Here is a 26,136-nt window from a genome sequence, read left to right as displayed (position 1 = left end):
GACGGCGTTCATCTCACGGAGCCCTTTAATTAATGATTAAAAATCATTTCGGGGGAGAAGCGGACCGCGGCCCCGCTCGCCCCGGCTCACCTCCGGCAGCGGCGGCTCCGCTGGTCACGGCTCCAGCTCCGAGGGGCTGTGACTCAGCAAAGGAGCAGCTTTTCATTTTTCAGCTGGAACTTACCAAACCGTGCCAGTGTTACGGGGAGGATCTGCTTCCCGGATCCACGGCTCTGCCGGCCTCTCCCGAGGTATTTCCACTGAACCCTCCCCATCTGGCTGCGTTACGGCAACAGGAAACGCTTTATTGGGGAAAAAATCCAATGCAAAGGCTGCGTGGGAACCGGGCTGAGCGAGCGAGGGGAGACTCCGGCCCCCAGCCGCGCCGGCCGAAAAGAGAAGGTGACATCTCAGTGCCCGCCGGGAGCGGGGCTGCTGCGGGCCGGCAGCGCTGCCCGAGCGGCGGCAGCGCGGAACGGGGACGGGATGGGGATGGGAACGGGGATGGAGATGGGAACGGGAGTGGGGATGGGGATGGGGATGGGGATGGGGATGGGGATGGGGATGGGGACGGGGATGGGGATGGGAACGGGAGTGGGGATGGGGATGGGAACGGGGATGGGGATGGGAAGGGGAACGGGAGTGGGAATGGGAATGGGGATGGGGATGGGGATGGGGATGGGAACGGGAGTGGGAATGGGGATGGGAACGGGGATGGGGATGGGGATGGGGATGGGAACGGGAGTGGGGATGGGAACAGGAATGGGAATGGGGATGGGAATGGGAACAGGAATGGCAGTGGGGATGGGAATAGGAATGGCAGCGGGAATGGGAATGGGAATGGGAATGGCAACGGCAACAGGAATGGGAATGGCAACGGGAATGGCAGTGGGAATGGGAATGGGAATGGGAACAGAAGCCCCTGCCCGGGGAGCCCCTGCCCAAGGAACCCCTGCCCCAGGAGCCCTGCCCGGGGAGCCCCGGCAGGCTGGCAGGGATGGCAGGTGCTCTACGAGTGAGGCTGGCTCTGGGAGGATCCCTCTGGCCTTTCCACAGGCTGCAGGATCCCCCTGGATGGGACCAGGCAGGGAAAGAGCTCCTCAGCCCAGGCACGGCCCCGAGCCGTGGGCCAGGCCCCAGCACTGCCCGCAGCAGAGGCACAGCCAGGGGACCTGAGCGGGCTCTCGGGGGAGCTGGGGAGGGCTGAGAGCCCCGTCTGCCAGGCTGAGCCTGCCTGGGGGGGCAGAGCACGGCTACCACCCAGCTGGTCAGACACACGGACACACGGACACTGTCCTGGCCCTGCTCACCCTGCCCTGCCCTTGGCACTCATGACCAGGGAAAGGTGAATGCTCAGCCTGTTCCCACGGAGAGCGAAAGCTGGAAGTTACTTCCAGAAAGATCCAGGCAGAGCTGCTGCAGAGTCCAGCCCGTGACAAATTAGCAAACACGCCCTTTAATTACAGAAAGCTTTTCCCTTCGATTTTTTAATTAGAAGCAAAGATGCAGATGCCATTTACATAGAAGGCTGTCTTGTTTTCCTTCCTGTGCTGGCACCACTGAATCCCAAACACATCCTGCAAATTTCCATGGATTTAACAAATCCTCGAGGTTACAAAGCCCCTGACCATCAGGGTCTGAGACACAGGGTGCTCCAGCAGCAGCCAAGAGCTGCTGCAGAAGCAGTACAGAAGACATACATATAGAAGAGATACACAGAGATTCTGACATCTCTGCAGACAGAAATCTGTTCAAACCACTAAAATATTAGTGACCACCAGGTACAGTTTTTAGGTGTGAACCAATGAACAGCATCTTCTTTAAAAAGAGAAATACAAGGTGCAGTTGAGAGCTTTAGAATGGATTCAATGAGTGAATGAGTAAGAAAGCAGAAGAATGAAATTTTCATGTCATGCAGGAGACATGTGGTGAATACTTCAATAAAAAAATAATAAAACCAGAACAAAAAAAAATCAATATTAGCCTGAAGCACTAGAGAATCCCAATTTAAAAGAGCCTCCAACCCCCCAGGAGAGCAGGGCTGGCTGTGCTCCTGCTGCCAGAGCTGCTGCTCACAGCAGCTCGAGCACTGGCCTGGCTTCAAAGGGAAGGGGCACCAGCCCGACCCCCCCAAGGCCAGAATCCAGCACACTGCCCCTAATTGCACACCAGCAACACCTCTGGGAGCAGGGACAGACCCAGGAAAGGCTGAGACCTCTCAGTCTCAAACTCAGCCATTTCTTTCAGCAATCTGACCCTTGCATTTGCTATATCCTTAAAATCCCAGGTTGGTTAGGGTTCAAAAGGAACTGAAAGCTCCCCTCACTGCACCCCACCACGGCAGGGACACCTTCCACCATCCCAGGTAGAATGTCCAACCTGCCCTTGGACACTTCCAGCCCATGCCATGGGCTGGGAACCCTCCAGCAGAGCGGGAAACAACCCAGAGGGAATGGAAGGGAAATGCCCAGTTTGGAGCTGAACAGAGGATTTCAGTGCCCAGAGTTCCCTGCCCTGCTGCCCTTCACTGCAGGATACAAACCAGAGGGAATGGAAGGGAAATGCCCAGTTTGGAGCTGAACAGAAGATTTCAGTGCCCAGAGTCTGCCCTGCTGCCCTTCACTGCAGGATACAAACTACAGGGAATGGAAGGGAAATGCCCAGTTTGGAGCTGAACAGAGGATTTCAGTGCCCAGAGTCTGCCCTGCTCCCCTTTAGTGCAGGATACAACCCAGAGGGAATGGAAGGGAAATGCCCAGTTTGGAGCTGAACAGGGGCTTTCAGTGCCCAGTTTCCCTGCCCTGCTCTCCTTCACTGCAGGATACAAACTACAGGGAATGGAAGGGAAATGCCCAGTTTGGAGCTGAACAGGGGATTTCAGTGCCCAGCTTCCCTGCCCTGCTGCCCTTCACTGCAGGATACAACCCAGAGGGAATGGAAGGGAAATGCCCAGTTTGGAGCTGAACAGAGGATTTCAGTGCCCAGTTTCCCTGCCCTGCCCTGCTCTCCTTCACTGCAGGATACAAACCAGAGGGAATGGAAGGGAAATGCCCAGTTTGGAGCTGAACAGAGGATTTCAGTGCCCAGAGTTCCCTGCCCTGCTGCCCTTCACTGCGGGATACAACCCAGAGGGAATGGAAGGGAAATGCCCAGTTTGGAGCTGAACAGGGGATTTCAGTGCCCAGTTTCCCTGCCCTGCCCTGCTGCCCTTCAGTGCAGGATACAACCCAGAGGGAATGGAAGGGAAATGCCCAGTTTGGAGCTGAACAGAGGATTTCAGTGCCCAGTTTCCCTGCCCTGCTGCCCTTCACTGCAGGATATAAACTACAGGGAATGGAAGGGAAATGCCCAGTTTGGAGCTGAACAGGGGATTTCAGTGCCCAGGTTCCCTGCCCTGCTGCCCTTCACTGCAGGCCTGTCCCCAGCAGCCCCCAGTGTGATCCCAGAGCCCTGCTCAGCCCTGCACAGAGACACATGCCTGTCCTCACTGCATTAAGGAAAACACGACTTTCCTCTCTGGCAATCGGCTTGTGCCAGGCAGATTTGGAAAACAAACAGGAGCTGAGGAGCAGCTTCCCCAGGCACGGCTGGAGCTGCCGTTGCCATGGAGGCCAAACCTGCTGCTCCTCTGCCTTTTCCCTTCCTTGCAAAAAAGGGCAATAACTGCTGCAGAGCAGTGACTGAGCTTTCCAGCGAGCCCCACAGGCTGCAGGCACAAGGATCACAGGATTGTTTAGCCTGGAAAAGCCCTCCCAGCCCATGGAGTGCCAGCTGTGCCCAGCGCCCGCCTTGTCCCCAGCCCCAGCTCTGAGTGCCACCTCCAGCAATTCCTGGGACACCTCCAGGGATGGGGACCCCACTACCCTGCACAGCTGCTGGGGTGAACTTTGCTGCCTGGAGCATTTTTGGGTGATGGATTTATTTACCAATCATTTCAGTCAAAACATTAAGATGAGAAATTGAGATGCTGTCAGAAATGAAACTGAAATGTTTTAGAATGGCATTTGAATTTTTAGAAGCACTTATGTTTAATTAAAATCAAGTATTTTAAAGCCTTATTTTGCAACTGGAGCAGGCTGGGAGAGCTGGGGGGCTCACCTGGAGAGGAGCAGCTCCAGGGAGAGCTCAGAGCCCTGCCAGGGCCTGAAGGGGCTCCAGGAGAGCTGGAGAGGGACTGGGGACAAGGCATGGAGGGACAGGACACAGAGAATGGCTTTAAACTGAAAGTGGGTAGATTTAGATGGGATTTTGGTCAGGAATTTTTGGCTGTGAGGGTGGGCAGGCCTGGCACAGGGTGCCCAGAGCAGCTGGGGCTGCCCCTGGATCCCTGGCAGTGCCCAAGGCCAGGCTGGACACTGGGGCTGGAGCACCTGGGACAGGGGAAGGTGTCCCTGCCGTGGCAGGGGTGGCACTGGGTGGGATTTGAGGCCAACTTTGAGGAAAGCTCCTTACTCAGCCAGGAAGGAGGATGGGGTTTTTCTGCTGTTGCCAAAGAGAAGGGAGCTATAAATGTTGTTCTTTCTCCTTTATCATCTCTGATGACTTAGCATCAAATGCTAAAAATAATTTTTATGCTTCATCTTCAAAGTCGATGTGTTGCAGTTTTTTTAAAAAAAAACCAAAACAAATCCTATATCCCAGCAAGAATATTACAAATACTTCAGGGCCCAAATGAGACTTTCTGAAGAGGTGCTGCAAGGCTGCCAAATGCCAATTTCACACAGAGCTCTTCTCTCTGGGTGCCCTCCCAGCCCTCTGCTCACGAGGAGCCGATTGAGACAGTGACACATTTCTGAGAGCAGCTGGAGCTGGCTTCCAGTGCCCAGCACTGCACTGAGGATGTGTGGTGGTCAGTGACCTGGGGCTGCAGGGGCAATGACACAGGCTTCTGCTCTGCAGGGGACAGCTTGGCCCAGGCAGGTTTCAGCTGCACATTTCTGATTTCAATGCACTTTACTGTCAGCAGTGGGCAGGACACAGGCAGACCCAGCACTGGTTTGGGCATGGGAGCACACAGCAATGAAATAATAACTGCTGTCACAAATGACTGCTACCAGGCCTGCGTGGCCGATGGCCTAAATTTAGACGTAACAAAACTGATTTGGGGATAAAGAACATGGAAAAACATCTCAGAAAATTTTACTCTATGTGAGTCAAGCCAGCTTGGAATTCAGAGCTCCAGGGAAACCACAAGGCCCTAAGTTGGCACGCATGTTACTTTAAATAGATGTCTGTCATTAATATGAAATAAGCAGCCATGAAATAACCTTGCTAAAGCCACAGGTGCAGCAGCCCTCAGTGAAGCTGGAGCACGCTGGTCACAGCAGGGCTCACAGGGACTGAGTCACCGCTGCCTCTGAGTGCTGGTGCACAGCAGCACCTCCAAGCTCCGTCCCAAAGCTGCAGCTGCTGTTTTAAGAAGCCCTGGGGTCTTTCTGCCTGCCCTTCAGCCCGGGTTTGGGTGTGGGAGTCCATCCCTGCCTGTGCAGACATCCCTTCCCGGGAGCCACGTCTGCTCACGCTGCTCCCGTGGTGACTGACACGGAAACAGCAGCAGCAAGGAACCATTCCTGCCTGGTAACACTCTTCAGTCTCAAATTCAGTTGTTGACTGGCTTATTTTTAAACAACAGCAGTAGTATTTTTAGCAGAGCATTTATTTCCCTTTGGTCCCACATGCTGATGCAGGACACCGAGTCAACCAATGACTTGTTCCCCTCACGGAACTGTGACTGCTCTTACAGCAAAACATACCCAACCTCAGCCCAGCTCCTGCAGGGAAAACAACCCTCACACCGTAATGGCAAGGGATTTACAGGGAAAGGAGGAGAAGAAGGTTTTACACCCAGACTCTTCCCCCAAACTCACACAAGTCTTTAGTGAGCGTTGTGTGGCACAGCAGCAGAGCTCTCTGGGTGCTCCAAGGGGATTGCTCTCGTTCCCCGAGGGGTGGGACGTGCACCTCCATCAGTGCCAGACTGACTCTGACCCTCTGCTGCCATTCCAGGCCAGGCTGCACAGGGCTTGGAGCGACCTGGGCTGCTGGAAGGTGTCCCTGGCCATGGCAGGGCTGGAATCAGGTGAGCTTTAAGCCCCTTCCCACCCAGACCAGGCTGGGATCCTGCTGGTCACCGAGCACTGCTGAAGAAACTCATTTCACACACTCCCATTTCATATTTTCCCTTTGAACAGACAAGATAACAAAAAATCACCAAACTCCATACCCCTCAAACTCCCAAAACACCAGAAAGAAGCTTTGAGGGAAAAGACCATGTTTATATTTTTTTACTCTGACACCAGCCATAGTGATTCTCCCCATCCCTGTGCCCCTGCTTTTCCTGTCTCAGCATCCATTCCCACCTCTTATTTCCTGCAGCACAACTCTAGGAAGGCTTTAAGCATTCCTGTCTTTGCATTCCTCATCATGTCCATGATATATCCTATTTGCTGCATTCCTTGCTTCTCCACTATGTTTTTTTGCTTGATTTGTGGTTGTAAAACCTTACCAGACTAAAACCATGTCAGTCCCAGGACACACACTGATATTTCAGTAAGAGGGGAATTAAAAAAAAAAAAAAAAAGTGACCAAAGAAAGCAGAAAATGGCCTTTGTTTGGAAGTGCTGCCTGGCAGAGCTCCCTCAGGCTGGAAGCAGGTCAGGCTGCTGAGCCTGCTGGGTGACTGACAGGTAACAAGGGGCACCACAAAGCAGCAGCTCCTTTAACTCCTGCTACACCTGAGCGTGTCCTAAGGGAATAAAACCTGAGGAGATTCCCTTCCATGCAGCTCTGCAAACCTGCAAAGCCCAGAGCTTTGGCAGTGCTGGTTTTGTCCCTGTAAACTGGGAAAGGCAACATGTGGAACTGGGATTTCTGCCTGTGCCAATTCAGGAACCAGCTGTGTATTCAGGGAAGGAGAGAAAACTAAACCCACAGGCTGGTTCTGATTTGTCTCTGCCTGTGCTGCTAAATCACAGAACTGTGGAATCCTTATGGCAGGAAAAGACCCCTGAGCTCGCTGAGTTCAGCTGCCAGCCCAGCACAGCCAGGGCCACCACGAGCCATGTCCTCAATGCCACAGCCACGCTTTTTGCACACCTCCTGGCCAGCCTGTGACAGGGCTGCACAAGCCTTTCCATGAAATATCCTTTCCCAACATCCACCCTGAGCCTCCCTGGCCATTCCCCCTCCTCCTGTCCTGTTCCCTGGGAGCAGAAGGTCCCCCTGAGCCCCTTTCCCCAGGCTGAGCCCTTTCCCCAGCCTGAGCCCCTTTCCCCAGCCTGAGCCCTTTCCCCAGGCTGAGCCCTTTCCCCAGCCTGAGCCCTTTCCCCAGGCTGAGCCCTTTTCCCAGGCTGAGCCCCTTTCCCCAGGCTGAGCCCTTTCCCCAGGCTGAGCCCTTTCCCCAGGCTGAGCCCTTTTCCCAGCCTGAGCCCTTTCCCCAGGCTGAGCCCCTTTCCCCAGGCTGAGCCCCTTTCCCCAGGCTGAGCCCCTTTCCCCAGCCTGAGCCCTTTCCCCAGGCTGAGCCCTTTCCCCAGGCTGAGCCCTTTCCCCAGGCTGAGCCCCTTTCCCCAGGCTGAGCCCCTTTCCCCAGGCTGAGCCCTTTCCCCAGGCTGAGCCCCTTTCCCCAGCCTGAGCCCTTTCCCCAGGCTGAGCCCCTTTCCCCAGCCTGAGCCCCTTTCCCCAGCCTGAGCCCTTTCCCCAGCCTGAGCCCCTTTCCCCAGGCTGAGCCCTTTCCCCAGGCTGAGCCCCTTTCCCCAGGCTGAGCCCTTTCCCCAGGCTGAGCCCTTTCCCCAGGCTGAGCCCCTTTCCCCAGGCTGAGCCCCTTTCCCCAGCCTGAGCCCTTTCCCCAGGCTGAGCCCTTTCCCCAGGCTGAGCCCCTTTCCCCAGGCTGAGCCCCTTTTCCCAGGCTGAGCCCTTTCCCCAGGCTGAGCCCCTTTCCCCACCCTGAGCCCTTTCCCAGCCTGAGCCCTTTCCCCACCCTGAGCCCTTTCCCCAGCCTGAGCCCCTTTCCCCAGCCTGAGCCCTTTCCCCAGCCTGAGCCCTTTCCCCACCCTGAGCCCTTTCCCCAGGCTGAGCCCCTTTCCCCAGGCTGAGCCCTTTCCCCAGGCTGAGCCCCTTTCCCCACCCTGAGCCCTTTCCCCAGCCTGAGCCCTTTCCCCACCCTGAGCCCTTTCCCCAGCCTGAGCCCTTTCCCAGCCTGAGCCCTTTCCCCAGGCTGAGCCCCTTTCCCCACCCTGAGCCCTTTCCCCAGCCTGAGCCCCTTTCCCCAGCCTGAGCCCTTTCCCCAGGCTGAGCCCCTTTCCCCAGCCTGAGCCCTTTCCCAGGCTGAGCCCTTTCCCCAGCCTGAGCCCTTTCCCCAGGCTGAGCCCTTTCCCAGGCTGAGCCCTTTCCCCAGCCTGAGCCCTTTCCCCAGGCTGAGCCCCTTTCCCAGGCTGGCCCCTTTCCCCAGGCTGAGCCCTTTCCCCAGGCTGAGCCCCTTTTCCCAGGCTGAGCCCTTTCCCCAGGCTGAGCCCCTTTTCCCAGGCTGAGCCCCTTTTCCCAGGCTGAGCCCCTTTCCCAGGCTGGCCCCTTTCCTGCTGCCTCTCCCCAGAGGTGAGGGGCAGAGGCAGAGCAGTGAGGCTGGGATGGGCAGGGGGGCCAGGAGCCCCCAGCTCTGCCCCCTGGGCTAGGGGCAAACACTGAGGGAAGAGCAGGCACGAGTCAGAGGTGGGAGACCCAAACTGTGCATGGAATCCTCCCAGGGGCAGCACAGACAATAAAGGGCTCCCCTGTCCTGGGTCAGCCCTGCAGGAACATCCCCAGGTGTTCCCAACAGCTCTGGGATGCACCAGGGCTGGCTTACAAACCCCAAATCCATCCTGCCTCCTTCAGAGACAGCTCTGGGATGCACCAGGGCTGCCTGACAAACCCCAAATCCATTCTACATCCTTCAGTGACAGCTGGGAACATGGAGAGCTCAGGCAGGGAAAAGTTGGGATCTACCAGCACAGCAAGTTTTAATTAGTCATTAGTAGCCACAGTAGAAATCCCAAAAGCATTTTGATTGGCGAGAAAGGGCTTTTAACCACTGCAGGCATTATGTGGCATACAACAGATAAATCTTGACCACTGAGTGTTTTCCAGTTGTGCTGTACTGCACAGCAAGGAAATAAATTTTGCATTGTAGCATAACCAAGTGTCACAAACCCAACACAAGGATACCCCGAGCCCAGCACTGAGAGGAGACTTTCTGCAGCTTAAAGTGACCTTTTAAAGAGTCCCTGATGGCACTTGACCTTGTCAAGGTTGAATGTCCACAGCAGCAGTGCAACAGCTCCAGCCCCAGCATCTCTGCTGGGTTTAAGGACAGCCAAGGCTCCACAGCCTGCTGCTGGCTGTGTGTTTGAGGAAACATTTATCCTCCAGACATTCTCCCAAGCCTTTCCCAGCTGCCTCTGCTCCACAGATGAAATCCACGGAGCCCTCATCTCGATTCCACAGCAGCAGTGAATAACAAATCCCTGATCACGTGTGCCTGGAGAGAGCTGCGGGTCTGCACGGGAGAGAAGAGACTTTCAGAAATCTGCCCCTGTGCCATTCTCCACGAGAGTCATTTCTACAGAACTCTGTTCAGCCCTGAGACCTTGGGGGTTTATTTGGGCACGGCACGTTTGGCTGTAGCTGTGAAGGGAACTCAGGAATTCATTTTCCAGGTGAAATGATTGCTAGAAATGCATTAGCATTTTGCTCCACAGCAGCCAACACTCAATCCTCTCTGGGAGAAGGAAGCTCTTTTCTCTGCATGCAGGTACCTGCTCCTGGCCCACTGTGGGCAAATAAAAACAGGATTCCCTGAGTGATTTCATTTGGATTTCTAAAGTACTGGCTAATATTTGTCTGCTTTTACCATGAAATATATTCATACAAATGTTGTTATGTGTCTTAAGATTGTGCAGTGCTGTTAGAATCTCACTCCCAGAGTGGTTGGGTGGGGTCAAATCCTACATCCCAGTCAACTAGCATGTGTAAAATTTTTTTGCTTTTTAAATTATTTATCCATTTAAGCCTCTGTTCCTGATCATACATGAAGAGCTGCAGCACAGAAGGTGACAAGCTGAGAACACATGTTTTAAGGGAAAATGTTAAAGATCATTATTTAAAGGCCTTCACTTGCTAACATTTGTTTGCTGGTGCTACTTGGAATTCAAGCCATCTGCAATAAAAAGTAATATTTGAGAGATGCATTTTAAGGAAAAAAAACCAAAGTTTTACTCTTCATGTAAACTGACAGTGCACTGGGAAACTTGGTGAAACTTCACCACGTGGGAGGTGTTGACAACTGAGCATATACCAAGGGAAGGATTTACAGGCACACAGTTCCACAAATACATCCCAGACTGGTATTTGTCAAGACAACCCATGAGCCTTCAGCACATGCTTTAAAGCCTGTCCAAGTGGGGTGTTATTTTCTCCATCAGGGCCCTGGTGGCAAATGCACTTTCCTGTGGCCTCGTACTGGTCCCAGTGTCCTCTTAATCACCCCACAAGCACTAAAATTCCTTCCAGTCTGGTATTTGCAGGTGAGGAACAAGGAGTTATGGGTCAGGAAGCTGCCAAGAGCCAACACGAACCAGGCAGAAATTCCACTGCAAAGTAAAGTAATCTGCCCTGAGAAACTTTCAGTTCTGAGCATACACTGAGCACCCAGCAAGCCCTTACAGAGAGAGGAGCCCAGGTGCAGAGGGGTGGCAGGTTAAGGATGCTGCATGTCAGCTGAGAGCCCGGGCTGACAGCTGGGAGTCTTTTTTTTTTGCCAGGAAATTATTATTTTGTGCTACACACATTCCTCTGGCTGTACCACAATGTGTGAAATAACAGGCAAAAGTCAACGGGACTCCAATGTGTTTTCTAATCTCTGTCTCCATTTTTAGCAGTGTCAGTAGAGGCATCCCGTGAACTGAAAGGAAAATGACTCTGGATGAGATAAATCACATTTAAAATGACTGAGGGAGCAAGCAGCTGGGAAAGAAAAATGAAATAGCTTTCTCTTTTTTTAGGTTAAATAGCACAGAATAGAATCAAAGCCCAGACTGGTTTGGGTTGTGAGGGACCTTAAAGCTCATCCCATTCCAGCCCTACCATGGACAGGGACAGCAATGTCACACTGTGTGACAGCCCATCCAGCCGGGCCCTGGCACTGCCAGGGATGGCACTGCTTTGCTGTGAGGATGGGACTGCCATGGGAAGCAGTTCTGACAGGGAGTGCAGCACACAGGAAATGCCCAGATCAGTTCCTCGGCGAGCGCAGACTCGGGGTATTTGTCACAGCGATTCACCAGGGCGTGTATCACCCAAACACCAGCACTACAGCTGCACAGGAGGCTCAGCAGCAGTCTCTGAGCCTGGCGTTCCAACTGCATCACACACGACAGAGAGTCCATAAAATCCTGGGGACAGAGGGAGCAGGAAGGTGCAGCTGGTGCCAGGCAGAGCCATCCCCTTCCTGGCACCGCCTTGCCCATCACAGCCATGGCTGAGGCAGAGCGGGGACAACCTCAGACACAGAATGGCAAACAGCACACCTGAAAATGGAGCCCACAAAGCCTTTAGATGGCTCGTGTGCAGCAAATCTGTCTGTCACACTTCGTGTCCAAATTTATAGATACATTACACAGGTGAGCACTGATTAATACGCACAGGCAGGCACTAATTTAGGAGCATAGTCAGGCAGTCATTAGCGAGCACAGGTAGATGCTAATTAAGGAGCACAGGTAGGCAGAAACCTCGGTCCCTCATGCTGTACAGCAAGGGAGTCCCTGCCTGCAGTGCACTCCAGATAAAACCTGTAGGCTGCTCGAGCAGACACATTTAAGGAGATTTTTACCATTCACACTGCAAAAGGCTAAAAAAATAATCCATCCCTGCTGCAGATGGTTCTATTTTCCCTCTCTGTCCTCTAAACAGTGGGATCAGGTGAGGAGTGATGCATCGATTGGTCCAGGGAAGCACCGAGAGGACAGAGAAGGAAAATAAACCAAAAATCACTAAAAATCCCCCAAGCGCAGAGTAAAATGTGCTCACCACGTAGCCCGAGCGCGGATCCGAGCGGTCGGAGGAGCTAAGGACAGGTTTCCCCGGCAGGCTGCGGGATGAGCTCAGCGCCGGCAGGCTCAGCCATTGCGGAGTCACTGCAGCTCCGGCAGCACGTCAGCAGCTGCTGCTCCAGAGCCCTCCCATCCTGCCATCCCTGCCTTCCCGAGCCCAGCCCGCTCCTGCTCCAGAGCCCTCCCATCCTGCCATCCCTCAGATCCCGAGCCCAGCCCGCTCCTGCTCCAGAGCCCTCCCATCCCTGCCATCCCTCAGATCCCGGGATCAGCCCGCTCCTGCTCCAGAGCCCTCCCATCCTGCCATCCCTCAGATCCCGGGATCAGCCCGCTCCTGCTCCAGAGCCCTCCCATCCTGCCATCCCTGCCTTCCCGAGCCCAGCCCGCTCCTGCTCCAGAGCCCTCCCATCCTGCCATCCCTGCCTTCCCGAGCCCAGCCCGCTCCTGCTCCAGAGCCCTCCCATCCTGCCATCCCTGCCATCCCTGCCTTCCCGAGCCCAGCCCGCTCCTGCTCCAGAGCCCTCCCATCCTGCCATCCCTGCCATCCCTCAGATCCCGGGATCAGCCCGCTCCTGCTCCAGAGCCCTCCCATCCCTCCCATCCTGCCATCCCTGCCTTCCCGAGCCCAGCCCGCTCCTGCTCCAGAGCCCTCCCATCCCTGCCATCCCTCAGATCCCGGGATCAGCCCGCTCCTTCTCCAGAGCCCTCCCATCCCTGCCATCCCTCAGATCCCGAGCCCAGCCCGCTCCTGCTCCAGAGCCCTCCCATCCTTCAGATCCCGGGATCAGCCTGCTCCTGCTCCAGAGCCCTCCCATCCTGCCATCCCTGAGATCCCGAGGCCAGCCCGCTCCTGCTCCAGAGCCCTCCCATCCTGCCATCCCTGCCATCCCTCAGATCCCGGGATCAGCCCGCTCCTGCTCCAGAGCCCTCCCATCCCTGCCATCCCTGCCATCCCTCAGATCCCGGGATCAGCCCGCTCCTGCTCCAGAGCCCTCCCATCCCTCAGATCCTGGGATCAGCCCGCTCCTGCTCCAGAGCCCTCCCATCCCTGCCATCCCTGCCATCCCTCAGATCCCGAGCCCAGCCCGCTCCTGCTCCAGAGCCCTCCCATCCTGCCATCCCTCAGATCCCGGGATCAGCCCGCTCCTGCTCCAGAGCCGCCCAGCTCTCCCAGCCTGGACTCTGGCCAGAGCAGAGGACTCTGGCCTCACTGCTGCAGGTCCATGTTCCATGGAAGCCCACGCCTGTGGGAGTGCAGGGCGGGCATTGGGGTGCACCCCTTACAGGAATGGCATTCCTGGGTGCCAGCGTGCCCTGCAGTGACCTGGGAGTGCTGGGAGGGTGGGAAAAGGCAGGCGTTGTTCAAGGCCCTGTCAGGTTTGATCTCAGGACTAAAACACACGGATATAAAGCAGGTCTGTAACCCCCAGTGTGCTGCATCCCACTGCTCCTCACACCTGAGGAAATATTCAATCCATTGTCAATATTTACTTGCCCACTGAAAATTCCCCTTTCCATCAGAAACCAATCACAAATACGGATAAAATAAATGCATTGGGGTACAAGATACTTCTAACAGCCCCAGACCACCACATTCTCTACAAGCAAATAGGATATAGGGCATATTTGTTTGAGTTTGTGTTTTCCTGACATGAGAAATAGTGAAGACTGGGAAGAAGAGTGGGAACTGTTCCCAGTGTGTGTCCATGAACTGCTGACAGGAATGACAGAGTGATCTGAGTGCAGGGCTGGGAAGCAGAAACCTACCCTGGAACACAGTTTCAGTTTTAGAAAGGAGGGTCTGGGTTTTTTCCCCCCTAAACAACAGCTAAGTATCTGGAACTTTGCATAGAAAAATCTTCATTTTCCCTCCATCCAAAGCTCATAACTGTGCAGGACAAGAAACACGTGACTGCTAACCAGATTCCCTAGAAACTTGTTTGTATTTTTGTGGATCCCAACGCTGTGCTCCCCCTGCCTGCTCCCTGCTCGGTGGTTCAATTTTCCTTTGCCACAGGGACATGTAGTGGCACTTGGAGACAACAGGACTGGCTGTGGCTCTGAGAGCTGTGACAACAACGGCTCTGGGACAAATGAAACTGGCTTCTATTTTTAGAGCTGAATTGCAACATTTTGTGGGAGTTTGTAAGCAAAACAAGTCACGTCCAGGCAGTGTTGTAAGTGACCTACACAAGAGCCCAGCAGTGGTTTGCATCACTCAGAGAATGGGGGTTTGTTTTTCTGCTGGCAGGAGCTCAAGAGAAGCATTCCTCTGGCAACTTCCACGGGCTGAGCTGACAAAAATGGGAATGGACTTTAGAAACCTGAAGTTAGGAAGTAAAGAAGAGCTGAAGGGATTTTCATGCTCTGCTTTTCTGATTCACACTGGAAGTGGTCAGAGTTTCTTCCATGGTAAGACAGAAGCAAACCAGCAGCTCTGGGGTTGGTTTAAGCCTGGTTTGTGCCCTGTCCCACTGTGCCAGCTGGTTCTGAGCTCCCTGTGACACTGAGCTCAGGTCAGGCAGGATCACTGTCCCTGTGCAGCCACCACAGAACGGCACAAAGCGTGTGGGGACTGCTGAGGAACGTGACAGACATGGCCCAGGACACGGCACAGCCCTGCCGCGGCAGCAGCCGCACCACACACAGCTTTATTAACTTTCTATTAACTTTCTATTAACTTTCTATTAACTCTCTGTTAATTGAGCACAGTCAGAATCAGCAAGTCTCGCAGGGGTTTGGGCTGCAAGGACCTTAAGGCTCCTCGTGCTCCACCCGCCGTGGGCAGGGACACCTTGCTGTGTCCCTGGCTGAGAGCAGCGGCCGCAGCGCGGGAAGGACGCGGAGCAGCTGGGTGGTTAATGATGAACCTGGCTGCAAGAAACGCTCAGCGTGAAATACACACACGGTTCCACTTCCAGAGGCAGCCAGCGAGGTTAATGACCAGCCCCTGGGTGGGAGGCAGACAGGCAGTGCTCACATTTCATGGGGTTTGAGCCCGTGTCTGCACAGTCACGGAATCACTGAATCATTTGGGTTGGAAAAGCCCTCCCAGCCCACGGAGTGCCAGCCGTGCCCATCCCCACCTGTCCCCAGCTCTGAGTGCCACCTCCAGGTGACACCTGCAGGGATGGCACTCCAACCCTCCCTGGGCAGTGCCAAGGCCTGAGCCCCCTTTCCATGGGGAAATTCCTGCTGTGCCCACCCTGAGCTGCCCTGGCCCAGCCTGAGGCCGTTCCCTCTGCTCCTGTCCCTGTCCCTGGAGCACAGCCCGACCCCCCGGCTGTCCCCTCCTGGCAGGAGTTGTAGGCACATCTTCCCAAATCACTCCTGAAATCCCCACTGTCTCACAATGTACGGCTAGGAAGTGGGTGGATTACTTTGATTTTTATTAGTAAGAAACCAAAGAAATGTCAGTTAACATGATCAATTTCTAAACTAATGCAAGTTTATCACGGGTTTGGGATTATAAACAACTTCTGTGCAATGCCTGAAATACCTGTCCCTTGCAGCTGGGCTGAGCCCTCATGTCAGGCCCAACCCAGAGGCTGAAAACCAAACACAAAGTTGAAGCTGTCTGAGCAGCAAGTGTGACTCCATACCCGAATCAATGCCTTTGTTATTCTGTGGAGATGGTCACTGCTTCTGGCTTAAAGGGAATTAATCAATACATGATTGGCTTGTGACATGCAAGTAAATAAGATTAGAGCGAGTCCCAGCTCTGCAGAGGGTAGCAGTGCAACAAATCAATAACCTTTCAAAGACTTTATCCAACAACAGGAAAATTCACATTTTTTCCTGATGACACCGCAGTGAGTTTCTGCCAATAACCCAAAAGTTTCTGCCATCAAATTATACATGGAAATAAAAGTATTCACCCAATTACCGATGAAAGAGCAGCTGGGGCTGCCCCTGGATCCCTGGCAGTGCCCAAGGCCAGGCTGGACACGGGGGCTGGGAGCACCTGGGACAGGGGAAGGTGTCCCTGCCATGGCAGGGGTGGCACTGGGTGAGATTTGGGGTCCCACCAACCCAAACCCTTCTGGGGTTGTGTGATTCCACGATCCCCACGTCCCTCCTGAGGCAGGCAGCCCTTGCTGCGTGCCCGCAGGGCTGAGCCCCTGCTCCTCACAGCCGAGGCAGTGCTGCCTGCAGGAGAGAAGCAGGTTCTGGGGGGCAAAACTTGGTGTGCATCCCATCCCTCACACACCGAGGCAGTGCTGCCTGCAGGAGAGGAGCAGGTTCTGGGGGGCAAAACTTGGTGTGCATCCCATCCCTCACACACCGAGGCAGTGCTGCCTGCAGGAGAGGAGCAGGTTCTGGGGGGCAAACCTTGGTGTGCATCCCATCCCTCACACACCGAGGCAGTGCTGCCTGCAGGAGAGGAGCAGCTCCTGGAGGCAGAACCTGACGAGTCCCCGAGTATTACAAATCAAAGGCGACCCGAGGAAGGGAAGAGAATGATGCATCTGACTCCATCACCAGAAGGCTAAAGAATGCCTTTATTATTCTATACTATATACATTGCATCTAAAGTGAACCTGCCTTGCACTCACCCTTGCTCTGATCGTCCCGTGAGTGTCTGCAGACAGCCCTGACACACACACACCCCGGCCCTGACAGGCCAAGGGAACAAAACACTTCACTTCGGGTGAACGATCTCAACCTCGCATTCTACTTCAGCACAGCAAGCGAGACAGGAGTTATGTTTTTCCTTCTTCTCTGCTTGTCTCACAGCTTCTCTCTGTTCAGAGGGCATGGGAATGCCACACCCGAGAGGCGGCTGCTGTGCCGTGCTGTGCCGTGCCGTGCCCGTTCCCTGCCGTGCCGTGCCGAGCCGTGCCGTGCCGTGCCGTGCCGAGCCGAGCCGTGCCGTGCCGTGCCGAGCCGTGCCGTGCCGTGCCGTGCCGTGCCGAGCCGTGCCCGTGCCGTGCCGAGCCGTGCCCGTGCCGTGCCGAGCCGTGCCCGTGCCGTGCCGTGCCGTGCCGTGCCGTGCCGTGCCGAGCCGTGCCCCGTTCCCTGCCGTGCCGTGCCCGTGCCGTGCCGAGCCGTGCCGAGCCGTGCCCGTGCCGTGCCGAGCCGTGCTGTGCCGTGCCGTGCCCGTGCCGTGCCTAGTCGTGCCCGTGCCGTGCTGTGCCGTGCCGAGCCGTGCCGTGCCGTGCCCGTGCCGTGCCGAGCCGTGCCCGTGCCGTGCCGTGCCGTGCCGTGCCGTGCCGTGCCGTGCCGTGCCCGTGCCGTGCCGTGCCGTGCCGTGCCGTGCCGAGCCGTGCCCGTTCCCTGCCGTGCCGTGCCGAGCCGTGCCCGGCAGGCAGGCAGGCGGGCGGGCTGCCGGCAGCAGGGAGCAGCAGAGCGCCGCGGCAGGAGCCGGGAGCGCAGCCCCGGAGCCGCTCCTCGGCGCCGGCCGGAGCTGTGCACAGCCCCTCGCTGGCTCCACCGCCCCGGACCCATCGGCTGTGCGGTGACAGGGCCGCGTCCCTCACAGCCTGGCCTCTCCTTCGGGGCAGGCTACAATGCGATGTTCCTCACGCACAATTTACTGACGGGTTTCACTTGGGCTTCGTGACTCGGCCGCCGAAAGGCACAAGTGAAAACAATTCCAGACAAGGTTAAAAATAGCCTGCGTGCTTTAAGTGAGTTAATACTTTGGCTAATAAAATCAGGTTTTATGCGTTTGTCTTTACGAAGTCCCAGCAGTAAATCGGCATCTGCTTTTGAATAACAACACGAGTTAAGTGGAGAGCCCTGATGGCATCGCGTCAATTAAAGTCCGAAAAGGAGAAGATTTATTCATTATCTATTATTTATTTTCCATTATTTATTAATTTTCTTGGGGCTGTTCTGACAGGGCTAAGAGCCGGGCTCGATGATGCCTGCGGTCCCTTCCACCTCAGCCCTCCTGTGACCATTGCCTGTTTTAAGGCCGTGTACGGTTCGCTGTCGGGGCTGGCTTAGCGGCCGCGAGCTGCGAGTTTGCAAGAGGATGTGTCTGCTGCGAAACCCCCTCCATGTATCCTCTGAAATCCCTCCGGGTATCCTCTGAAACCCCTCCGTGTCTGCTGTGAAACCGCTCCGTGTATCCTCTGAAATCCCTCCGTGTCTGCTGCGAAACCTCTCCGTGTATCCCCTGAGACCCCCTCGGTGTATCCTCTGAAACACCCCCGTGTATCCTCCGAAACCCCCCGTGTCCGCGTTCGAGCGCTCAGCGGGCAGCGAGCGGGGGTCCTGGGGGATATCCTGAGGGATGTTCTGCGGGATGCTGTCCTGAGGGATGCCGTCCCGCAGGATCCGTCCCCTCTCTCCCGTCTCCCGGCTCCCCGCCATCATGGCGGCGCGGCGAGCGCTGAGGGAGCGCGCGCCCCCCCTCTCCCTGCCCCGCCCCGCCCGGTCCCGCCCCGCCGCGCTGGCCAATGGGCGGGCGGTGCGGCGCTGACGTCACCGGGGCGGCGCGGCGCGGCGTTGCTGGGGCGGGCGGCGCGCGGTCAGTGCGTGCCCGGGCGCCCGCCAGCCATGTCGCGACAGAGCCCTCAGGAGGAGAACCTGCAGGGTAAGGCCGCGGGAGCGGGGCCGCGGGCCGGGAGCGGCACTGCCGGGGGGCCACGGGCCGGGAACTGCACCGCCCGAGGGGCCGCGGGCCGGGAGCGGCACTGCCGGGGGGCTGCGGGCCGGGAACTGCACCGCCCGGGGGCTGCGGGCTGGGAGCGGCGCCGCCCGGGGCTGCGGGCCCCTTCTGTGTGGCGATCTTGGCGGATTGCGGGGGCAGGGTGCGTGGCCATCGCCCCGCGTCCCCGGGAAGAGCCCGTGGATGTGCCTGTGAGCGGGGCTCGGGTGTTGGATAGCGGCGGATGGGCCGGGGAAGGGAAAGTGCCAGAAAAATGCCAGAAAAATGCCAGCGCAGCACACACAGCGGCTGGCTCGGGGTTAGCGCTTTCAGGGGCCGTCCTCATGGCTCTGTGCAATTCTGCTATTGATTGCCAGCGCTGGAAGCTGTATCTTGGGAAAATGAGGCTTGCCAGCGCTGCTCGGTGCTCGCACCGGTGTCCCGGGCTGGGCTATCGCGACAGACCCGCTGTCCCCAGGCCATCCCCGCCACCCGCTTCGCCCTCTTGCTGTTTGCAGCTTCACAAAAACACAGCTGCTTTTATCTTTAAGTGATGATATCACAGCCTGTTCCACGTGCCCCAGCACAGCCCTTCTCTGAGGAGTGTCCAAAAGGAGAAGGAAAAAAGGGAAAATTGCAAACCACGCCTTCTGTCCCCTTGCTGCTGCAATCCCAGTCCTCTCCCTGCTCTATCCTGCATTCCCAGCACTGTGCCCAGTAAGATTTCAGCTGACAAAGACTTAATTTGAGCTCCAGTGGTTGTGACTGTTCTTTGGTAACAACTCGAGCTTCCCAGATTTCAGGGAAAGGGCAGGCAAGGGTTTGTCTGGCTCTGAACACACTCCCTGCCACATACCAGGCACTGTCACGTGGAGGGGAAAATTCCCAACAAACCCAAACAACAACAAACCAGCTGTACAGGAAAAGGCTTTTGGAAGAACAGCGTCTCTTCCCAGCTCGGTGGCCTGGAATGTTGGTATCCAGCAGGTTTCGTGGTGCTTTGGCTGTCCAGATGGAGGTCTCTGTGTTTGGGATGGAGATTCTCCTGGTGTTCATGCACATGGGGCAGTCTGGCTTTGTGCTGTTCCCACTTGGTTTTGGAGCCCTCCGTCTCCTCCCAGCCGGGATATTTGGGATGTCTCTGCTTCCTGCTAAAGCCCTGCACTGCCTGCTCCCCAGCTGCATTCCTGGATGGCTGGGAAGGGGCCCTGCAGCTCCAGCTGTTCCTGCTGTGCCTTTGCTCCTGAGCACCACTGCCCTTGTCTGTCCTTTCCCTGCTGATTGCCTAGACCCCCTTGCCCAGAATCCAGGGAATTCTGCTGCCCTCCTGCTCCTGTCCTCCTGTCCTCGCTGGGCACTGCTGGGGCTGGGCCACATCTGCTCCACAGCGGGGTTCCTCTGGCATTTGTGTGACTCGGGTGTTTTCTGTTCCCTGAGCTCATTTCTGGGGGGCTGGAGGGACAGGACGTCCCACTGCCAGAGGGCAGGGCTGGATGGGATATTGGGAATGAGGAATTGTTCCCTGGCAGGGTGAGCAGCCCTGGCCCAGGGTGCCCAGAGCAGCTGGGGCTGCCCCTGGATCCCTGGCAGTGCCCAAGGCCAGGCTGGACACTGGGGCTGGAGCACCTGGGACAGGGGAAGGTGTCCCTGCCATGGCAGGGGTGGCATGGGTGGGATTTGGGGTCCCTCTGACCCAAAGCGTTCCAGGATTCTGTAGGGAGGAACAGCTCCGGGTCCTGCAGGAGTTGTTATTCCCTCCCTTAGGAAAACAAAGCCCATGTGACCGTGTTAAATATACTGCTAGGAGCAAACCCATGACAGCCCTTGCCACACACCCGCAGTTGCTTAACAGCAGCACCTACAAATGGCACTGGGAAAAGGCTGCACTGAACAGTCCCCGGGTCTGGAGCCCAAAACAATCACAATAAACAAATAACTGAACCTTGGCAGTAAAAGTCCTTGAGATTATTTTGACTGCCACCTATGTTGAACAATAAAAGTTGAACGTATCCCAAAATAAAAGATCTGTATATGCAGAAAGAAACACAGTGTACTGCTGAGCAGCTGCTTCCCAGCCGAGGTGCTGCCCTTGGCATGCCGTGGTGGCTGTGAGCTGGGAGCAGGGCTGTCCCTGCAGTGTCCCCGGGGGCTGTGGCTGAGCTCTGCTCTGTGCCCGCAGGCTCCTGGGTGGAGCTGCACTTCAGCAGCAGTGGCAGCAATGGCAGCTCTGTGTCCGGGGGCAGCCAGGAGCAGGTGCCAGCCTCGCTGTCCATCCACAACGGGGACATGGAGAAGATCCTGCTGGACGCCCAGCACGAGTCGGGCAGGAGCAGCTCCAGGGAGAGCTCCCACTGTGACAGGTGAGCAGGGGCACTGCCAGCGTCACCGGGTGCTCCCACCGGTGGCCCAGAGGCAGACACAGGTGCTGCAGGAGTGTATGTACATCCATGTGCCTGTTTGTGTGAACACACGTGTGCATAGGCTGTGTGTTTATGTGTGTTTCCATATGAACACAGAAACCAGAGCAGATGTCCAGGGGTGCCACCCAACAGCTCAGCCCTGGGGCAGTGCTCAGGCAGTGCCATTAATGCCTTTGCTGGGTTGTGATGGGCTCTGAGGCCTCCAGCCCAAACTGTGTTTGGAAAAGCCCCTGGATCCCTGGGGCTTTTCCAAACACAGTTTGGAAAAGTGTGTTTGGAAAAGCCCCAGGGATCCAGGGGCTTTTCCAAACACACAAACTCCACAGTGGGACCAGCCTGGCTGCTGGGGATGCAAAGCAAACCCCGCTGGCACTCCTCGTGTGCTGCCCGTTGTTTCTGTGCCAGCCAGGGCCCCCCAGCATGGGCTGGGGATCAGAGCAGGGGCTGGGGTGGCGGGGCTGTGGCAGCACTGCCCCGTGCAGCCCTGGGGCACTCCTGGGCAGAGTGCCCAGCTCCCAGCGTGCCACAGAACTCCTCACCTCCTCTTTCTGTCCTGGTGCAGCCCTCCTCGCTCGCAGACCCCCCAGGACAGCCACAGAGCTCTGGAGATAGAGAGCCACAGCAGCGGGGAGAAGAACAGCTTCCAGGTAAGGTCCTCACCGTGCTGGGCAGGGCAGCTCTGGCTCTGTGCTTGGGCAGGAGCAGCAGAGGCTGCTGCAGCAGAGACTCCCACAGCTCACAGCAGCCCTGGCACATCCAGGCTGCCTGTGCTTGTTCCTGACACGTGGGCATGTTTTGGTTTGGCCTTTCCAGTCTGTGCCTGAGATTTTTCAGAAGGATTTGCCCTCTCCCTTTGGCTGCTGATGGGGTGCATTTCCTGCATCCCCCACCAATGTTGAAATGCACCTCCACCAATAGAGTAGCAATTTTAAAAGATACTTTGACGGCAGCAAGAATTTCTAGAGTCACTTAAATATGGCAGCCAAAAATACACAACTCCCAAGCCATGCCATAGCTTTGATTCCAGGTATTTCAACAATTAATACAAACCTGAATACGTGCTGCTTTGGCAAACTCCCCGTTCTTTCTGATTTCACTTTGTAGGTTTGTTTACCTTGCAAGGAAAATGAATAAACACGTTTGCATCAAGAGTGGGGGAAAGGATGTACATTGACCATGTTAATCAATACAGGGCTTATTGCAGGATGACAGGCTGAAATCTGAAGTCTTCAGTGTAATAAATTAGCTTTTAATATGGAAAAAAAAAGACTCACAAAGCATTTTTAGGAAGGAAGTATTTCAAGGAAGTGAATTTTTCTGCATCATTTCTACAGCTCCTGCCAGACTCTGAGGACCCAGCTTTAGGTTAGCTAAATGTGGTACTGCAAGTTAATTATTACTGGAAATTATTCTTTTACATTGTCAGAAACACCCTTCAGCTGTTTAAAGATCATTATTTAGACTTTGAGAACAAATAAGCCCAAGTTAGAAAGCCATCAGCATTCCAGCTGCCTGGACAGTTTTATTTCCATCCCATGTGTGTGTGTGCATCAAGAGCTGTTGGAATTCTGGGAGCAGGATCTATTTTTATCCCAAGGCCTGGGCTGTGTGGAATGGAGCCGAGCTGAGCCAGGAGCTCTGCCCTGACTCAGCGTTTGTGCTGCAGCTGCACCAGAGCTGGGGCTGGGGGCTTGCTCTGGGAGCACACACCTGGCCAGGCTCACCTGCAGGGGCTGCACAGGGACTGCCAGTGACACCTGCCAGCTCGGAGCATGGCCAGGAGTCCCTGTGCCCAGTGTCCATCAGGGCTGGGACAGGGACAGGGCAGGAGTCCCTGTGCCCAGTGTCCATCAGGGCTGGGACAGGGACAGGGCAGGAGTCCCTGTGCCCAGTGTCCATCAGGGCTGGGACAGGGACAGGGCAGGAGTCCCTGTGCCCAGTGTCCATCAGGGCTGGGACAGGGCAGGAGTCCCTGTGCCCAGTGTCCATCAGGGCTGGGAGCTGGGACAGGGCAGGAGTCCCTGTGCCCAGTGTCCATCCGGGCTGGGAGCTGGGACAGGGCAGGAGTCCCTGTGCCCAGTGTCCATCAGGGCTGGGACAGGGCAGGAGTCCCTGTGCCCAGTGTCCATCAGGGCTGGGACAGGGACAGGGCAGGAGTCCCTGTGCCCAGTGTCCATCAGGGCTGGGACAGGGCAGGAGTCCCTGTGCCCAGTGTCCATCAGGGCTGGGACAGGGACAGGGCAGGAGTCCCTGTGCCCAGTGTCCATCAGGGCTGGGACAGGGACAGGGCAGGAGTCCCTGTGCCCAGTGTCCATCAGGGCTGGGAGCTGGGGATATTTTGGGACTGTGCATAAGGATTAAAGCTGGGCTCTGGGATTTCACTGCAGGGCAGTGTTGTCTCGGGCACACATGGGATATTGGATATGGGATATGGTCTTTGCCATTCTCACCCCCCTGTGAGGATGGCTCTCCCTGCTCCCTCTCTTGATCTGGGATGTGAACTCTTCCCGGGGGTGGAAGGGGGGTGTCCGGGCCGGCCTGGCAGTGCTCCTGGCTCCCAGGAGCTCTGGCAGCTGTCCTGCTCAGGGCTGGTGGCTCTCGCTTGCAGTCTGAGGAGGATTTCCTGGAGAGGAGGAGGGAGGTGGAGCGGCTGCTGAGGAAGAACGCGGATTGGATCTGGGACTGGTCCAGCCGGCCCGAGAACATCCCGCCCAAGTGAGTGCTGCCACCGCTGCCGGGAGAGCTCCTGCCGCTTCCCTGGCTGCACACACGCCTCACCTTCCTTCCCCACATCCAGGGAATTCCTCTTCAAGCACCCCCGGCGCACAGCCACGCTCAGCATGAGGAACACCAGTGTCATGAAGAAAGGGGGGATATTCTCTGCAGAATTCCTGAAGGTTTTCCTCCCATCCCTGCTGCTCTCTCACCTGCTGGCCATTGGACTGGGGTAAGGTTCAATTGAAAACAAAAAAAAAAGAAGACATTTTTTAACCTGCTTTCTTTGAGGCCTGATTCTGATTCCCAATTTCCTCTTTGTCCAAGATGGTTATTCAGGAAGTGCTTCCTGCCGCTGGTATTGCTGGATGGTTTAAGTTTTCTGATTTTCTCCCTGGTTGGGAACTCTCAGAACAATTAAGAGGCAGGGAAATGAGGAATTCTGTACACTGGAACTGTAGTCACACAGCACTTGTCTCTACTGGAGATGAGACTCGATCTCACAACCAGGAGATCAGCAAAGCAAAAAGCTAATATTGAAATTTTGAAGTTCCACTGACACAGATTTAAAAATATTTACTATTATTTTAAATTACTCAGTAGAGTTTTTAATTCCTGGGAGGAATGGGGGCTGTTTCCGTCCCACAGCATGGGGGCAGGCGCTGGGCCCTGGGGCTGGGAGGGGTACCAGGCCAGGGGCAGTCACTGGGGCTGGGCTCCAGGGCAGCTCTGCTCCTGCTTGGTACAGCTGGCAGTGCTGCTCCTGCCGGAATTCCAGGGCAGGGGCCTGGCAGGGGGAGCCTGGCTGAGCGTGTGTGACCCCGCAGGATTTACATCGGGAGGCGCCTGACCACCACGGCTTCCAGCAGCACCTTTTAGAGGCAGCGGGTCTGGAGCTGGAGCAAAGCAGCCGCAGCTGGAGCGCAGGAGGTGCACAGGAGGGGGAGCTGGTCGTGGCCGTCGTGTGTGTGTCCTGTCCTGTCCTGTTCTAGTTTAGTCTAAACATGGGAAGGGAGACGCTGGAGCTCCCGTGTCACATAGAGCCTTCTGGATCAATCCCTGCTGGATCAACCCCATGAGCACGTGGCAGATGCTGTAATGTCCCTTAGTGCTTTGTAGTGAAGTACCTGAGAATTAGAGCAGCTCCGTGTTTAAATCAGTGCCAGCTTTCAGCAGCCCGTGTGCTGGGCCGTGTCCATCCCGCCCGCTCCTGTGCCTGTGGAAGGAGGGAATGTTGTCCCTGCTGCTGCAGCCCCCACGGGCAGGGATGAGCCCAGACTGCGAGTGGCCTTACAGATCGATCCGGGAATCCCGGGGCTCTCACTGCCCCGGGCAGCTTTTCCTCTGGTACGTGTTGCTTGGTTCACTTCGGTGGGAGCTGTAAGGTGTTGAGACACAGTGGGAAGAGATGAGCACGTGGGTGAAACTCCATCAGTTTGTCCTAGTTCAGAGGTAGAATTTGGATTTAGTGCCTACTAAAAGCTGCTTTTGCCAGGACATTCATTTAACCCCAGCAGTTACTCCAGGTTCTCTGCTGTACCTACCGCAGGCTGTCGCTTACAGGCTTTTCCTGTCCCACGTAAATCTGCACCTGACCCCAGCCCTGGGCAGATGAACCCCGGGGTGGCTTCTCCTTGGTTTTTACTGATGCAATGCATTTCCCTTCAGTGATTTTACCTTATTTAATGAGAAAATGAATGTTTGCCAAAATACTATGTTTTATATATTTAAATAAAAAGGTTCCTGGTGAACTGAGTTTCCTCATTCTTTTTTCTCTGGGGGCGGATGAGGCTCTTGGCCTCTGCCTGTCCCTTTCCCACTGGTCACTTCCTGACGTGGAATTGAGAAGTTTCCATGGAAACAGCATCAAGCAAACCTCAGCAGGGTAACCTGCACTCACTGCACACACGCAGGCGCTCCTGAGGAGCTGGAAAGCATGGAATTGTTGAGGCTGGAAAAGCCCTGTGAGCCCATGGAGTCCAACCATTCCCAGCAGTGCCCAGGGCACCACTGCCCATGTCCCCAAGTGCCACATCCACAGGGCTGGGAAATCCCCCCAGGGATGGGCACTCCAGCAGTGCCAGGGCTGGGCAGCCCTTTCCAGGAAAGAAATTTTCCTACCCTTCAATCCAAACCTCTCCCGAGGCTGGAGCCAAGAGCAAAGGTGGGATTGGAACCCCTGAATGTGCCCCGAACGCTGCTTCCATTTCCTGTGGGATGAGAGCAGCAGGTCCCTGCTGAGCGTTGGGCTTTGGCTGGGGAGGGAAGGGGTTAAACCACGGTGTCCCTTTTTCACTGCCATTGTCCCCCAGCTCCTTCCCCC

The 26,136-nt window shown here is 56.0% G+C and overlaps 2 protein-coding genes and 1 long non-coding RNA gene across 30 annotated transcripts in view; 2 read left to right on the top strand and 1 right to left on the bottom strand.

The window, feature by feature from the left end:
• Positions 1 to 12,319, bottom strand: part of JAKMIP3 (Janus kinase and microtubule interacting protein 3) — a 62,043-nt gene extending 49,724 nt beyond the window's left edge. For 10 of the 28 annotated variants that reach the window (XM_064431614.1, XM_064431617.1, XM_064431618.1 and 7 more), the window contains exon 1: positions 12,058 to 12,317. The gene's annotated coding sequence lies outside the window, so the exon portion shown is untranslated. Of the gene's footprint in view, positions 1 to 90; positions 303 to 12,057 lie in introns of all 28 variants that reach the window. The other 18 variants (XM_064431619.1, XM_064431621.1, XM_064431628.1 and 15 more) reach the window with 6 other exon arrangements.
• LOC135306977 (uncharacterized) lies at positions 280 to 9,870 on the top strand. Its single transcript, XR_010367745.1, has 3 exons — positions 280 to 402; positions 6,007 to 6,079; positions 9,443 to 9,870. It is a non-coding gene; the product is annotated as an uncharacterized LOC135306977 (long non-coding RNA).
• A 6,176-nt stretch (positions 12,320 to 18,495) lies between the features above and the next one.
• Positions 18,496 to 25,564, top strand: BNIP3 (BCL2 interacting protein 3). Its single transcript, XM_064431613.1, has 6 exons — positions 18,496 to 18,624; positions 20,858 to 21,038; positions 21,661 to 21,745; positions 23,707 to 23,813; positions 23,896 to 24,045; positions 24,641 to 25,564. The coding sequence occupies exons 1-6, from the start codon at positions 18,588 to 18,590 to the stop codon at positions 24,690 to 24,692; spliced, it is 612 nt and encodes a 203-aa protein (XP_064287683.1). The 5' UTR covers positions 18,496 to 18,587; the 3' UTR covers positions 24,693 to 25,564.
• Positions 25,565 to 26,136: the final 572 nt, after the last annotated feature.

This window comes from Passer domesticus, chromosome 8 (assembly GCF_036417665.1).
Source record: "Passer domesticus isolate bPasDom1 chromosome 8, bPasDom1.hap1, whole genome shotgun sequence".
Classification (NCBI taxonomy): Eukaryota; Metazoa; Chordata; class Aves; order Passeriformes; family Passeridae; genus Passer; species Passer domesticus.
Note: the sequence above shows the minus strand (reverse complement) of the source record. Positions and strands in the feature narration are given on the sequence as shown.